Genomic DNA, 17,601 nt, shown 5'->3' with positions numbered 1-17,601 from the left:
GAGAGAGAGATTATAAAGACATATGTTGGCTGGGTGCGGTGGTTCATGCCTGTAATCCCAGCACTTTGGGAGGCTGAGGCGGGCAGATCACAAGGTCAGGAGATTGAGACCATCCTGGCTAACACGGTGAAACCCTGTCTCTACTAAAAATACAAAAAATTAGCCGGGCGTGGTGGCAGGCACCTGTAGTCCCAGCTACCTAGGAGGCTGAGGCCCGAGAATCACTTCAACCCGGGAGGCAGAGGTTGCAGTGAGCCGGGATCATGCCACTGCACTCCAGCCTGGGTGACAGAGCGAGACTCTGTCTTAAAAAAAAAAAAGACATATGTTGAAGATTTGCTTTTAAAATACTCCAGAAAGAAAAAAATATTGCACTTATGTGGGAAGAGGTGTATTGATGAAATAAAATTAGCAAAATAGTAATAATTTTTGGAGTTGATATTTATTATACTAGCCTCTCTACTTTTGTGTATGCTTTACCTTTCCTACTGAAAGGAAGAAAAAAAAGTATTTCCTTGAAGTCATATAGTCTTTTCAGCCTTCAGAAGTCTGCCACTGAAGTTTATAGTGTTGGCTAGATTTCTGTATTCCCATATTTACCTTAGGACTACCTTTGCAGGAAGTGACAGTGAGGAATGCAATAAAACCTGAGAATATGGATTGACGCTGCTGCATAAATGTATCTTCAGGTGAATGGGAGGGAGACATGTTGGATAACCTTGTAATGTCTCATTCATTAAATTCGTCTTTTTCCAGAAAGACACTGAGAGACCATTTTAATGGTCAGACCTGGAATATTCTTTATTCATTTATCTAAGTCAGAGATATTCACTCATAACCATATGTGACCAGACAGGGTTTTTAATGGAGCCCTTAAAGCAAGCAGATGGAAATCAAGGATATTTCAGGGAAGTGTTAACGCTCTGATGAAGATCTGGATATAATTACAAATGTAGACATGCATATGAGTATTCTAACTAGAAATGAAGAAAATTATTTTCACAGCTGTAGGAAACTCTATATTGGCATTCTGACAACCCTGATATATTGTTGGGTCACAAACATTAAACTCTTTACAAAAGCTAAATCAAATGCATCTATTGGTGAAAGCACTTTATAAGCGAATACACAGAATATCAATGGTGTATTCTGTATAATAAATGGTTGTGGTATTAAAATTATTAGAAAAGCAATACTGAGGAATGTTTCCTATAATATTAGTAAATTCTGGCACGCCCTTGGTCATGTTCATGACTCTTGATAACCCTTAATATATGCTCATGGCCACAGAACCTATACAGAATCAAGAGAAAATTAATTTTGTCATAGATATTCTGATCGCAGAAATATCTGTAACACTTTATAAATATTGTACAATGTACTTACTCATAAATCATGAAAATGGTTCCTAAGTAAAAATCCTTAAAAGTTTATAAGTCAGGTTTTATAAGTCCCATTTTGCAGATGAGCAAACTGAGACCCAAAGAAGTTTGCACAGAATCAGTTCCAAATTCCAAATGTCAACTGACATATGCAATAAACAGTACATGTGTTGAGTCCAAATGTTTCCTTATCTAGGCTTTATGCAATCTTCCATTTCAATTTTCATCAAATCTTTTGACTCTACTGCCCTCCAAGGCCATATGCAAAGATGTTGCCTCTGTCTAGGTCATTTGAATGGAAATCCATTTGCTATTGTTTGGGGGCTAATTTTGCAAATCATTTCATAACATTCTGTTCAAAAACTACCTTTAAAATATTTAAAAATACATCATGGTGCTTTGAGGCTTAAGATTAAGAAATATTTTCAAGAACTAAAGTCTCATAAAAGTGAGGAAAAGTAAGAGCCAAATCCAGATTTAATCCAAATGTGTTAAACTCTTGGTCTTGCTCACAAAATGTGACCCACGAAAACAGTTATGGCTTCACCATCCCTAGGGTTGCTTAGCCAATAAAAATGAACCATCTTTAATTTCCCTCTTTATTTCATACCTCCACTTCTATTTCCTTAGAAAAGTTCTGTTGATTTTATTGTAAATATATCCAGAATCTAACCAATGCTCACCACTTCCACTGCTAACACCCTGGCCCAAACACCATCATCTATCTCCTGGATTGATATGGTGGCCTCGTTACTGTGTCCCCTGCTAAGAGTGATCATCTCAGTCAGCCTGTGCTTCTATAAACAAAAATACTATATCCTGGGTGGTTTAAACAGTAAGCATTTATTTCTCACAGTTCTAATGGCTGGGAAGTCCAAAATGAAGGTACCAGAAGACCTGATGTCAAAGACAGCCTGATTTCTGGCTTCTTAATAGCTGCCTTCTCTTGTAGCACAGAGAAAGAAGAAGCAAGCTCTCTCATTTCTGTCTCTTTTTATCCTTATAATCCCACTGATCTGTCATGAGTGCTCCAATACCATGACCTAATTACCTCACAAATGCTCTATCTCCAAATACCATCACATTGGGAATTGGGGTTTCAATATATGGCTTTTGGGGAGAGTAAATGAAAACATCCGATCCACAGCAGTGATCCTTTTAATAGGTTATTTGATCACATACTAACTCTGCACAAAAATCTCCAGTTAGCTCCCCGTTTTCTCCATAATAAAGCCAGTATTCTTAGAATGTCATCCAAAGCCCTCCATGACCTCCATCTCCAATTATTCTATCACTTGGTCTCTCCATTCTAGACTCATTGGCCTCCTTGTTGTTCATGGAACACATGATCTGCTTCCACATTAGGCCTTTGCACTGGCCACTCCCCATATATACATTTAAGTCTCACAAGCTCATATCCTTCAAGGTTTGCTCAGGCCAGTTTCTTAATGGCCCTAACCATCCTATTTAAAACTCAGCCCACCTCATACCTTGCACTCCCAATCTTCCTTATATTTTTCTTTTTTTTCATAGTACATATGACCTACTAATATACTGTATATGTTTATTTTTAATTGTCTGTCTTATCCCTTTAGAATGTAATCTTCACAAGGGTACAGGCCTTTATTTTGCACACAGATGTATTCCCAGTGTCTGGAACAGTGTTTAGCACATAATGGTTATTCAAATTAAATATTTGTAAAATAAATAAAATATCTGAAGTCAACAACTGTTAAGATATCAGTACATCCTCTTTCAGTTATGAATTTCTAAGTTTATATCTGGCAACTCAGTTTCATATTGGACTAAAATTTGGCAGTATTGCCAAACTGAGATTTGATTTATTTACCCAATTTAAACAAAATATGTTCAGCTATTTGAAGCCCTATAAGCACAATAAAATAAAAAGTCTTTAGATACATGACACTATTTTTATAATTGTATAAATCAGTAAGGCCCTGGATGCATTGGGGATATTTAACTTGTCAGGTAGTTTACGGTTTGTTCTGTATGTGATATTAAGTGCAAAAGAAGTTGCTAGTACATAATGCAATATAATTTTGCTTCTGCTGAAAGGCAAATCAGAAATAATCAGCTCACTATAGTCGACAAGTAAAAGGAGAAAAAACTTTTAAAAAGTATACAGGCAAATTACTAAAATCTTTTAGAACACAGTCTTTTCTTTTTCTCTTGAGGGACTACTCTACGTCTTTGCAGTAACTTCTGCATCCTCAAGTATTCAGTGTGGCTTAGAATCACATTATTTTGTTTTGGATTTCTCAACTAGCCTCATGGATAATCTTCCCTCTTCAAACAATTTATTATCCTGAACCAGATCAGACCTGGTTGTGATGCCGACTTAAGGGGTCGTGCCAAGGTAGGGGCCATACACAGTTCCTGGAGGCTGACTCAGTCAAAGAGTGGCTACTGATTACTGTTGAGAAAGAGATTGATGGTCAGTATTTTTTTCCTTAATATTATTTTATTACGAACATTTTTCCTTGTCAATTAATACATTGCTACCAAAGCAATTTTTATTATAGCACATCATTCCTATCATATAGTTTTGTTTTATTTTTATTTTATTTTTTATTTTTGTGGGTACATAGTAAGTGTGTATGTTTATGGGGTACATGAGATGTTTTGATATAGGCATGCAATGTGTAATAATCACACAAGGGTAAGTGTGGTATCCATGCCCTTAAGCATTTACCCTTTGTATAAAAAACAATCCAATTATACTGTTAGTTATTTTTAAATGTACAATTAATTCATTATTGACTATAGTCACCCCATTGTGCTAGCCAATACTAGGTCTTATTTACTCATTCTAATATTTTGTACCCTCAGTTGTTAGTATTAAGACTAAATAAATATCAATCATAAGATCCAAAGGGTAGGTGTAAAGTCAGAACTACGCAGTAAGATAAGATCAGGAACCAAGATAAAAGAAAAATGTCTGAAAACTAAGAGCAAAGTGTGTAACACAGCAGAGAATAATATTCACCGTAAATAATTCAAGAAGATTTATCCCAGGAAAAGCAAAGTGAGAGCCCACATTCTCAGTGGGTTCCTCTGTTCTTCTGTCACTGGGAAGTAAAGTATGATGAGCAAGAAGCACAAAGTTAATGGGTCCTCCAGCCTCCTGGAGTGGCTCTCTGCAGCTCTTGGGCAAAACAGATGTCTCGGTGACTACATGGGAGAGTGAGGTGAAAACTCAGAGCCTTTCAAGCAACAGAGGTGTGAGAGAGAAGTTATCAATATAATTCCCATTAGTCTGTTTTTGAGAGATACAAGTTGTCAAGCCCATTTGGGATATTAAATGATAAGCATTCAGTATTACCCTTCTGTACTGTGCAAAGGGGAATAGTCAAAAGCATATTTACTGTTCTCATGAAATTTGTAGTTTAACTATGAAGACAAGATATCTGTGAAAAGTAAAGATCACTTTCTGATCAACTAAGTTTTCTCACTTTCTAGTTTTTGTCTTTGTATATACCTCCTTTAAGAATACTTTCTCCAAAATTGTTTCCAGTCTCACTGACTGAGGAAATTTTCAGGACTCAATCCCATGTACAAATGTTGAACATTACATCATCAGTTATACTATATCCATTGTACTTGTGACTGCTATAAAAACATATTTTTTTCAATAACTATTTATTGCATGTCTGCAATGTGCCAAGTGCTCTTGTAGATACTAGGAAAAATGAAGTAGACAAAACATTGTCTTTGTCCTCGTGGAACTTACATCTCAGTATTATAAGTGTGCAAACCCTCTCTTCCTACTAGGAGAAAATATTATTTTTAATCATTTCTTCACAGTGAGTTTCTTAAACTTATTTCATCAGAGACTATTGAAAAGTACACACTCTTCCATCCCCCTAGAATGAGAATCCTGGGGGAGGGATTGGGAAGTCTATCTTTTTAAGAAACTCACTGGATGTTTCAAGTGCATTCACAGCTTAGGTAACTCAGGGGGAAAGCACTGCCCATTAAGAACATACTGCCCAAGGAATTGGTAATATCCATTGTACTATATCTGTAGGATCCCTTTTGATTGTCATTACTAGCCTTTATCAAACATCTCATCCTTGGAGAATGTGAAAGCTTTCCACGGTTTTCCACAGACAGTTCACCTAACAAAAAACAAGGCAAACTTTTTCAAGAATACCATTATTTTTAAATAAAATGACTCTACATGGCAGATGTTATTATGTTCTACTTTGGAGATGAAAAGAATCAAACATTATTAGTTATGGTCCACAGAACCAGAAGATTTATTTTAAAGATAAAGTTCAGATGATGAACATAAAGGAAGTTATCTCATCAAAGAAGGCAAGACTGAGTAAATCTCAGAAATCCACCATGTACAATATTTAAAAATGCTCACTAAAGTTGTTCTTTGTGAGTTAATGAAGGTCAGTATAGTCAATATTCAGTACGTAATCCTAGCAAGTACAAATAAAGTTAATATTATTCAAATATCTTATGCAGGCTTATTGCATGCAACACACTGTTCTAAGTAACATACAGATATTAAAATGACTTAATTCTCAAAACATGAAGTGAGTTTTTGTTTTTATGCCCGTTTTGCAGATGAGAAAACTGAGGCATAGGGAAGGTAAGTAACGCGCTTAAGGTTACATAGCTGGTAAATTGTAGCCAGGAGTTGGAATCTAGGTGCCAAAATCTATGCTGTTAATCACTAAACCACGCTGCCTTAGTTTTTATACTTCTTTAGGAACCTCAGACCAAAAGAAATTCAGGCAATTCTAATAGAACAAGCAAGAATTTGCTAATCACAGCTTCCTTGTCCCAATCCTTTAATCAGCTTCATTTTCACTGACTTCTTTTTTAAATGAAGATAACAATGTTGTTGAACAGGATCATCTAGTGGTTAGTGGTTCAGCATAAGAATGACTTGCTTCTGAAGCTCAGCTCTACCACTCCCTTGCTGTATGACCTTGAGAAAGTTACCTCCCCAAGTCTGTTTCCTCATCTTTAAAAGAGAGGTTATAATAGGGCCCACATCATACTATTGTTTAAAGAGAAAACAACGTAGCCCATTTAAAGCACTTAGAAAGTGCTCCATAAATATTATTAGTGTAATAAATAGCAGCAACATCAATAAAGTATGAACCAAATGATCTCTTGATTCGTATCCTAACACTAAAAATGGTTTATTTCCCTTCTAATTAAAAGAGAATTACAACAACCAAAACAGCAAACGAAACTATAGCCATAAAATCAATTATATCGTCTGTGAGAAAACCGGAAAGGCTATTGGACACATTAATTCACTTGTCATCAGTCATCACCTCTATTCCAAAATGTTTGTGTTCTAACATCCTGAGACAACTTGCATAATATAATCACTGTGACTCCAAGAGGTCAAATGGGCAGGCAGTTAATGCTTCTCTGTGAAAAGCTCAATAATTCACTTTATAAATTTCAGTTTAAAGCCTGCGTTGAGGTTAAGAAAAATTGACGTTCGGTCTCTGAACTTAATGTCAAGCTCCAGAAAAACTCTGGGCAGCACATGTTTAGCAATTAAGTGGACACAGACAATAAAGACGTTGCCAAATTGTAAAACAAGACTTGGAAATCACAGAAAATGTTGCTAGTTATTGATCACGGTGACCATTCAGTTCCTACTGAGCCACCCAAAAGAATCATTCATTTTCCAGCAGAGAGCCTGCTCATTTGCAAGATAAAAGAGAGACATTTCTGCACATGCCCATAATGTTCTTCACCACTGGGGGCAGCTTTACATAAGACTGCATTCACTGAAACCAAAGCAACAGTCCGAGCAGCTTTCAGAATGACAGTCTGCAGAAGTGAGCTGAGCGTGTGCGCGGTACGGGGCTCTCCTGCCTTCTGGGCTCCAACGCAGCTCTGTGGCTGAACTGGGTGCTCATCACGGGAACTGCTGGGCTATGGAATACAGATGTGGCAGCTCAGGTAGCCCCACATTGCCTGGAAGAATACATCATGTTTTTCGATAAGAAGAAATTGTAGGATCCAGTTTTTTTTTTAACCGCCCCCTCCCCGCCCCCCAAAAAACTGTAAAGATGCAAAAACGTAATATCCATGAAGATCCTATTACCTAGGAAGATTTTGATGTTTTGCTGCGAATGCGGTGTTGGGATTTATTTGTTCTTGGAGTGTTCTGCGTGGCTGGCAAAGAATAATGTTCCAAAATCGGTCCATCTCCCAAGGGGTCCAATTTTTCTTCCTGGGTGTCAGCGAGCCCTGACTCACTACAGTGCAGCTGACAGGGGCTGTCATGCAACTGGCCCCTAAGCCAAAGCAAAAGACCTAAGGACGACCTTTGAACAATACAAAGGATGGGTATGTTTTGTCATTTTTCTTCTTTCCTTCTTAAAAACAAAAAACAAAAAACCTCTAGTGTGTGTAATAATTCTGCCTTAATTATTTTAGAGATTACCTTGCTCTGCTCTAAGACTATGAATTTATTTGCTTAGTTCCTTGTTTAACTATTTAAAAAAAACACTAAAGACAATTCTCTTTAATTACAAAGAGATAATATGTGATGTTAAATGTTATCTAGATTTAAATTTTTAAAAATGAAAAATACATGCCTTTTTTGCTTGATTAAGGATTAATTCTTTTTTGGGGGGATAACTTTTCTAAGTTGTTTTTATTTCCAGGTTTCAATGTAATTAGGCTACTGAGCGGATCAGCTGTAGCACTGGTTATAGCCCCCACTGTCTTACTGACAATGCTTTCTTCTGCCGAACGAGGATGCCCTAAGGGCTGTAGGTGTGAAGGCAAAATGGTATATTGTGAATCTCAGAAATTACAGGAGATACCCTCAAGTATATCTGCTGGTTGCTTAGGTTTGTCCCTTCGCTATAACAGCCTTCAAAAACTTAAGTATAATCAATTTAAAGGGCTCAACCAGCTCACCTGGCTATACCTTGACCATAACCATATCAGCAATATTGACGAAAATGCTTTTAATGGAATACGCAGACTCAAAGAGCTGATTCTTAGTTCCAATAGAATCTCCTATTTTCTTAACAATACCTTCAGACCTGTGACAAATTTACGGAACTTGGATCTGTCCTATAATCAGCTGCATTCTCTGGGATCTGAACAGTTTCGGGGCTTGCGGAAGCTGCTGAGTTTACATTTACGGTCTAACTCCCTGAGAACCATCCCTGTGCGAATATTCCAAGACTGCCGCAACCTGGAACTTTTGGACCTGGGATATAACCGGATCCGAAGTTTAGCCAGGAATGTCTTTGCTGGCATGATCAGACTCAAAGAACTTCACCTGGAGCACAATCAATTTTCCAAGCTCAACCTGGCCCTTTTTCCAAGGTTGGTCAGCCTTCAGAACCTTTACTTGCAGTGGAATAAAATCAGTGTCATAGGACAGACCATGTCCTGGACCTGGAGCTCCTTACAAAGGCTTGATTTATCAGGCAATGAGATCGAAGCTTTCAGTGGACCCAGTGTTTTCCAATGTGTCCCGAATCTGCAGCGCCTCAACCTGGATTCCAACAAGCTCACATTTATTGGTCAAGAGATTTTGGATTCTTGGATATCCCTCAATGACATCAGTCTTGCTGGGAATATATGGGAATGCAGCAGAAATATTTGCTCCCTTGTAAACTGGCTGAAAAGTTTTAAAGGTCTAAGGGAGAATACAATTATCTGTGCCAGTCCCAAAGAGCTGCAAGGAGTAAATGTGATCGATGCAGTGAAGAACTACAGCATCTGTGGCAAAAGTACTACAGAGAGGTTTGATCTGGCCAGGGCTCTCCCAAAGCCGACGTTTAAGCCCAAGCTCCCCAGGCCGAAGCATGAGAGCAAACCCCCTTTGCCCCCGACGGTGGGAGCCACAGAGCCCGGCCCAGAGACCGATGCTGACGCCGAGCACATCTCTTTCCATAAAATCATCGCGGGGAGCGTAGCGCTTTTCCTGTCCGTGCTCGTCATCCTGCTGGTTATCTACGTGTCATGGAAGCGGTACCCTGCGAGCATGAAGCAGCTGCAGCAGCGCTCCCTCATGCGAAGGCACAGGAAAAAGAAAAGACAGTCCCTAAAGCAAATGACTCCCAGCACCCAGGAATTTTATGTAGATTATAAACCCACCAACACGGAGACCAGCGAGATGCTGCTGAATGGGACGGGACCCTGCACCTATAACAAATCGGGCTCCAGGGAGTGTGAGGTATGAACCATTGTGATAAAAAGAGCTCTTAAAAGCTGGGAAATAAGTGGTGCTTTATTGAACTCTGGTGACTATCAAGGGAACGCGATGCCCCCCCCCCTTCCCTCTCCCTCTCACTTTGCTGGCAAGATCCTTCCCTGTCCGTTTTAGTGCATTCATAATACTGGTCATTTTCCTCTCATACATAATCAACCCATTGAAATTTAAATACCACAATCAATGTGAAGCTTGAACTCCGGTTTAATATAATACCTATTGTATAAGACCCTTTACTGATTCCATTAATGTCGCATTTGTTTTAAGATAAAACTTCTTTCGTAAGTAATCCCCCACATCCACTGTTAGCCTCCTGGTGGGACCAAATCTACAGTTATAGAAGGTTTGCACCTCACTGGCAAATCAAGGAAAGAGGTGAATGATTCCAGGTGCTCAGAGCTTGAGCTGATTCTTGGAGATGACTCAGTTATGGGAACATTTTACAGACAGGCAGAGCCTTTAAACCAATGCCTGACTTAAAAAAGAAAATTGCAGGAAACTATCAAAAGATGGTGCTAGGTTAAAGCAGCACCCTGAGCAGTATCCAGAGGTGTCTGAATTACAGTAAGGCAAGCACAGGGACAAAGTGATGAAGGGTTAAAATACTGCAAGCAGACAACTGCAAAATGTGAGGAGATGACAAAAATGTAAAGTTTTCGACTCAGCCTTGTCTCTGAAACCCATCTCTGTAAATTCAGACTAGAGGTTTCACTGTCAATTTCTTCTAGCCTGTATGTTTCATAAATAAATGAAACAGCATTGAGAAGCCAGATTTCTCCACCACACCTCAGGTTAGTTAGGGAGTTTTCAGATAAGGTTCGTGAATGGGAAAGCAGCTTGCTACAGGCATGTGGTTGAGAGCTTACCAGAATTTCTTTTTCCAGTTTTTTCAAAGACTCTAATGTAGTTAGTAGAATCCTTAGCTCCGTCCTGTTCTGTTCAGAATTTGTCAGGCTGCCCTGTTGTGTTCCATTACATGTCCTGCACACACCAGTCCCCTAATGACAGACACTTCATTCAGATGTGTAAAGAGAACACATTCCAAGACGTGCCTTCCACCCACAGCCTCATTGAAAAGGACGACTTTGATAACACCTTAACAAATGTATAAAAGGAATCTTAGAGGAAAAAAGACCAACACTATGACAGTTCTCTGTTGCTTTTCTATTGCTGACATTACAATGTCCCTGTGTTCATCTGTATTGTGAACTCATCCATCAGTACAGTTCTGTACAGACCCTGTTGGCAATCTTCAAGCTGCATGCATGTTTTTATGTCATTGGTGAAAGTTTATTGACTGCAGCACGAATATCACAGCCTCCGTATTTGAGTAACTTGAACCACAGTCAATTAAGGTTTTTAGAAAGATATATTTAGTCTGTATTCTCCTTCATCCTCCAAAATGAACAGTTCTATTATAGAAGCAAATATCAGGAACTGCAACACTGAGGCTGTTTCATTTAATTTGGCTTGCCAACCCCTACGTCTTTAACCATGTCCCTCTTCTCTGAAAACAGAATCACCGCAGCAACAAAGAAAAAGTGAATGGCAATTTTTACTAAATTTTTTTATTGTTTGGGGGTTTTTCATATGCTGAGAGGAAAAATCTAGGCAAGTCACCATAAAATAAAATTTTAAGGATGCCAGATTATTAAAATCATACTTTTATAAGCAATAAAGAAAAAGAAATAAAGTGGATTTCTCAAGGTATTTTGATATTGATTAAATCTTACAATAGATGCCACTTCAGAAAAACATCTTAGTTACAATGTTTACCCATGAATAATTGTTGAATATACATGTATTCATGACAAAAAGTCACATATTTCCAATGGATTAATAATGCAGATACTTCCTCACAGCTTACTGGATGACTGAGCTTATTGTGATGTTTTTTACTGAAGTTGTAACTTTACATTTTTCATAAAGCATCAGTAAATACATATTCCATCTTAAAAAGAAATTTTCTTTGGCTAGCCTCATTTTTATCTGTACTAAAGATGTTTGTATTAATGAAATGCAGTCTTAAAGTGAAGAACCCCATTTCTATTCTTTTTCACTTAACCTTCTGCCTTACTTGTGATGGATACCAAATATATTTAGGCAAGGAATACTTATATTTTTGAATTATTGCAAATTCTCGATGCCGTGGTGCTACTAGTATATATAAAATATGCTTGCTATATTGAAAAGCATTTCTAAAATTCAAAGCTACTTGGTATATAAAATATGATATAACACTAAATGAATCACCAATATTTTGAAAGCTGGTCACTTTTTAATGCCTAACTTTACTAATAAACATAATAATAGATAAGAACGAAAATAAAATCCCTTAGGTGGTAAAACTCATTTTGATTTGGGACATGAAATTATGGGAAAAAATTTCTTTCTTCCTCCTCACTCTTTGAGAATGAATCTTCTGTAATTCTCACTATCTTCTGAGCACAGATATATAATTCTTGTAGATTTAATAACTAGTTTACCACTGTAAATTTTAAAACGCCAACTGCCAGTCTCCTGCTCAAAAGTTGTTGCCTCACCTCCATCCCATGGTACTTTCTGGACTACATATCATAAATCTATTTGTATAAGTATTTCAAGTTCATGCAGATTAGAGAAATGTGATTGATATTTATTTTTCCAGTACATATTTACATAAAATATTGGACTTCCCTCAAAGGTGACAACAGTTAAAAAAAAAAAAAAAAAAAAAAGCCTGACCTGTTGAACTATACAACAGAACATAGAATACTTTGCTTTACCAAAACAGAGAAGAAATGGGATTTAGTCTCTAAACTGCATGTGAGTTTTTTTCCATTTTTATTAACCCCAGTACACATAGTGCTACCACAGCATGTAGTTAAATAGTCCCAGTGCCACAGTCTTGTAAGCAATACTTATGCAAGATATATTCCATTGAAATGAGTTTGTATTTTCCAAGGATGTTGACATTACATCTTTTCAAAGAATTTAAACAATTTTTTACTTGATTTGGTGAGTGAACTACCTAAGTAGACAGGCAGTAAATTGTCTTTCTATGGAGCAGCAGTGACCTCTAGTGTCTGGTTAGACTAACCACAGCTATTCACACATTTTAGCTTTTTATCCTGAATCCTTATGTAAACGTGGTTTACAACATGTTTTTTGACTAGTAAATCAGATTTGAATTTTATTTAATTCATTTCCTTGGGAAATATAATTATAATGTAATTTTTGTATGTTATACTTTTCATTTTGACTTTTATAGTAATGCTGGAACAGAGGCCATAGAATTGGTACTGAAGGCTAGAAATAAGTGTCCAAGATGAAAAGTGAGTAATAACGCAATAAGAATAGATAAGAAATATTTTAGAGTGCTTATACTCATTGATGCTGGCTAAGCATTTTGATATTTTTATTAAAGGGGTTAATATTTTTCATCAGCAAGATACATGTAATTTAGGTAGGAAAAACAAATTTTAATATTATATCAAAAGAGTCAGCATCAGTTATTTACTGGTCAGTGGATATGTCAAAGGTGTCAAAGGAGGGGGGACTCCCCTTCCGGCTTTAGAACTCTCCAGTTTGCTGATTGTGCCAGTGACCTGTGCTTTGCCTCAGCACTTTCTCCCTCCCTCCCCCTTTTCAGCCAGCTGAACACTGGTTCTATTAGGCTCTCTGACAATGATGTTACAGTCTAAGAGGTGATGATTCATGGATAATGAAATTATGCTCTCCTTCTGGGGAAGGATAATGCAGAGTCAGGTTCATGGATTTGGCAAGAGGTTTTAGGATGCTGTAGGTGCATGAAATATCTCTTCTTCCCTTGACATTTACCAAAATGAGAACTCAAATCGTTTATTTAAAGTGTGGATTAGACTGCATCAGAAACAAGCATCAGGTCATGAAGCCTGAGATAAAGTGAGTTCCAGACATGGCAAGTAAGAATCGAGCCATGAGAAATAAAAAATTCAGAATCTGTGTTGCTTCATCTATTCCTTTTTGCTCTGGATTCTCATTAGAATCCAGATCTGTAGCTAACCCACGGAGTTTTGCTATTGTTGTATTCTCCTAGCTACCTACACTAAAAATCAGAGGCAGTTGGGGGAAACAATGAGCACAACAGAATATATAGGTAAATTTGAATGACATAAGTTTTAAGAGAAATAAAATGGATGGATGTTAAATAGTTTGTATCAAATAGCTCTAATTAAAAACGAATTAAAGAAATAATAATAATACATAGGTGAAAGTCACTGCTTTCCTAATCATAATAGCCTACAGAATTGGACCCAAATTCTTTTAGCCTCCAAAAGTTGGTGATGATTTTTGCTACTTAATACTACCAATAAAATCTAAATAACAATAATTTATGATTCTTTTGCATTTGAGGGAAATATCACAGCCAGGCATGGTAGAATATGGGCCTTAGAAATTAAGACCTAAATTCAAGTTCCTTTGACACTTGCTAATCAAGTCATCGCAGGTACATTTCCTGGCTTTTCTGAACTTGAAGTTTCTCATATGTAAAACAGATGTGTACTATTGGCTGCTCATGGTAATTGGGAGGACGAAATGTGAAAAGTACTTTGTAAACTCTAAAATGGCAACTACCTCTTCTTTTCAAAAAGCCCTTAGTGAGATACTGAGTGGGGTTTGTTGTTCTGTGTTTGGCATGAGCCAAAAAGAAATCAGTAACCTCCATGTTACAGAACCCCAAGCCCATTTTACATCATTACAAGTCTAGAACATTGTCTTTGACTTTCTGTTTTCACATAGGCACAGCTTCTTCCACCTCATGTTATCTAAGTCAATGATTTTTATACTGATTATCACAATGTACAACAGACATAAAGACACCGACCAGCGAACACTAAAACAAATACTTATCAAACACATTGAAAATTCTACTTGTATTTCAGATCAGGTAACTATAGCAAGGGGTTTCAATCAGGACGTTTACCTGTCCACTCCCTTTCTAGTATCATTGTGTTCAATCCTTGTTGACTTTACACTGGATCAATATAATGTTTATATGGCAACATGACATCATTATTGAGCAAAAAGTAATTGCATATAACATGTTACTGTAGGATTAGCACGCATTCCAGGTATTGGTCACATGATATCTGCTCTGATATTTCTCCCCTGGCCACTCCAGTGGAAGACTGTGCCCAAGATCTCCTCTTAGTATAGAAATTACTATTGACTTTATCAATTATAATTATTGAAAAATCACTGGATAAAAAGGGGTATAAATGTACAGGGACTTCCTTTTATATGTCATTGCTTATGCAAAATTACATCATTAATTCATCAAAGAATGACCAAAAGCTTCCTCCGCTGGATGTAGCTGCTCTTACCAATATGAAGTAGCAGGTGTATTTTCAAAATGTTCGTCATTTAAGAAGACACAGACTGTTCCTCTTTGACAGCTGAGTTCCTATGGCATATCTAAAGATCAGAGAGAGGATGATGGTTTTTCAGGTGGGGAAGCAGTTGTGAGTTTTCTGACATTTTAACTTCATAGGGTCATGAATGGATGCTCTTGAGTTAGGGATCCTGAACATGTGAGGAGGAAAATTCCAGGAACACAGAGAGAACAGGAATATCTGGGACATGATATAAGACCAAGCAAGTACAATGTATTTTACAATTATACTTTCTAACAACAGAACTTCTATAAGCAATAATAATCCATTTTATTGAAAAAAAAGAAAAAGAGCTTCTATCTTATCCTTTCCAGCAAATGTTGTAATGACAATTAATAACTTTATTAACAATTCTGCATGTTTTCTTTTTATTTTTAAGGGCTCTCACTTCTCCCAATCAGGATTCTCATTTATCCTTTCTCTCACTCTTAAATTGTTCTCCTTATTTGAAAGAGTCTGTAATTCCTATATCACCAAAAAATGTCTTCCTTTATAAACCAACACAATTCAGTCATTCTGCTCAAAAGAGCAGCATTATCTCCAAAAGAAAAGTTACACACTTGCATTAAATATTAGGACATAAAACAAATTTAAAGCTGGCTGACACTTCTCTTTCCTTTACAATCTATAAAACACCTCTACCATATATTATGATTTGCAATTGAAAAAACAGGATATATAGTTGAATTACAGTCTTACAAAGTATTAAAGCTTACTGTTTTCCTTCTTAATTAGCTAACTCCTAGAAAACAAAGTATAGGACTTTATGTATAGGGGTACTCAACTATATTTCACCAATCAGAAACACTCTTTCCAATAATCAGAATTTTGTCTTCTCAAGGGTAAAATATAGTTTTTTTGGCCTGGCATATAAAATAGTAAGGCAAATACTACATTTAGCAAAGGCAATTTTTGTTGACATTTCATCACATCAATTACATCTGTGCAGGGTGGAAAATACATTTTGTCAGTAAGGAGGAAATGACTTCAATTAAATGTAAATCCTTAGCATTCTTGGTGCTAAAGCTTATTAATGAAGTGGGAGCAGAATGAAAATGTCATCAGACAGTGAAGCTACAGTATCATGAGGCTATGCTACATTGAGTGGTGTTCATAGCTTCAACTGGGTGGCCCTCATGTAGCTAAAAAAGTGCTCCTTGTCATTAATATTTATCTATGTACTTTCTAAAAGAAAGAATATGCTTACCAACAGAGCCCTCATATTGACTGTCTTCCTATAAGTTTCCCTCATTAATCTTTGATGCAGTCAACCAGAATCTCACAAGAGCTTTAAAGGAAACTTGTAGAATGCATCATGTTGATATTGAAGAAGTAGAGTAGCTTTTAAAATTCTGATAAATGTGTAATAAGATTACAACAGTGAAACCTCTCTAAGGTACAACAGTGAAAATAGTTATAACGGTGAAAACTCTAGGAAGTTTACCATAGTGAAAACTCTCCAAGAAGTTTAAAATTCAGCACTTTGAGATTAGTATTGGCATGTACTTGTCAATTTATGAAAGGGATTTTGCCTAATGTATTCAAAATTTTAATGTGAAAGGTATAAATATTTGGTTTCTGTACTGGCTCCAATAGAGGGTTAGGTAACATCACTGAATTATGATTAAAGGGGAATATTTAAAGATCTTTCTAATATGGCAGAGGACATATTACATACGTATTTGTATTTCCACCAAGGTACATATGTTGTACATGCCTAGAAAATATATATATATATTTTCCTATTAGGTGAATATTTTTCCTATAATGTGAAGATATTTTGGTATAATTGAGTCCTTATTATGTACCAGGAATTTGTATATATTATCTAATGATTTGATAAAAAGTGTTTTATGCCTTTCGTAAACTCAGATAGTTTTCCTTAAAATATAAGAACAGAGCCCTTTATATTGAGTCTGTCTTCCTGTAAGTTTCACTCATTAATCCTATACATTTTCACTTCTTTATAGGACTGCTCTAAAATAATTTATACCCCACCCACAAAAGGCTTCTCAAAGCCAAATCATACATCTCCAGATCCCTTTAGGAAATAATTTCCAATGATTTACCATTAGAACATCCCTCTGCTAGTTAAAGTCTAATCTGCCAGTATAGTGTTCCTTCCAGCCTGTGGCACCCACTCCAGCCTATCTCATGTCATTCATTAAAAAGCAGTAAGTGTTTAGTCTTTTGGACTTTTACAGGGAGGACTAAGTAATAAAATGTAAAAATCTACATATATTTTTATGGGCTTTACTCTGGTCACTTTTATGGTCTAACACACACAGATGTGTGGAGTCTTTATTAGTTTACACTAAAATGCAAGAGCATTAAGCTAGATATAGACGAAAAGAGAAAGTCAAAGTAGATTTCAAAATAGCCAAAAGCTCACATTATACATTTCTTAATGTTAAAAAAAAATCCCAAATGATGGAGATCCTGTAATTCACTTTCTTGAAAGCTAATTTACCCTCCTCTAAGTTTGCCATCACATTCTTAGATTTAAGCCTGACATTCCTTCTATTTTCCTATTTCTAATAGGTTTTCCTGGTGTTTGTTTGTT

General features: G+C 36.6%; 2 protein-coding genes across 4 annotated transcripts in view; one reads left to right on the top strand and one right to left on the bottom strand.

Annotated features, from left to right (window-relative positions):
• CTNNA3 (catenin alpha 3) overlaps nucleotides 1-17,601 on the bottom strand; it is a 1,788,954-nt gene that overhangs the window by 1,020,350 nt on the left and 751,003 nt on the right. The window lies entirely within an intron of this gene.
• Nucleotides 7,182-17,601, top strand: part of LRRTM3 (leucine rich repeat transmembrane neuronal 3) — a 178,975-nt gene continuing 168,555 nt past the window's right edge. Inside the window, exons 1-2 of the mRNA XM_019035351.4 lie at nucleotides 7,182-7,736; nucleotides 8,057-9,588. Coding sequence (XP_018890896.1) covers nucleotides 7,733-7,736; nucleotides 8,057-9,588 — 1,536 coding nt within the window. The 5' untranslated portion in view covers nucleotides 7,182-7,732. The remainder of the gene's footprint in view (nucleotides 7,737-8,056; nucleotides 9,589-17,601) is intronic.

Source organism: Gorilla gorilla, chromosome 8 (genome assembly GCF_029281585.2).
Source record: "Gorilla gorilla gorilla isolate KB3781 chromosome 8, NHGRI_mGorGor1-v2.1_pri, whole genome shotgun sequence".
NCBI lineage: Eukaryota > Metazoa > Chordata > Mammalia > Primates > Hominidae > Gorilla > Gorilla gorilla.
Note: the sequence above shows the minus strand (reverse complement) of the source record. Positions and strands in the feature narration are given on the sequence as shown.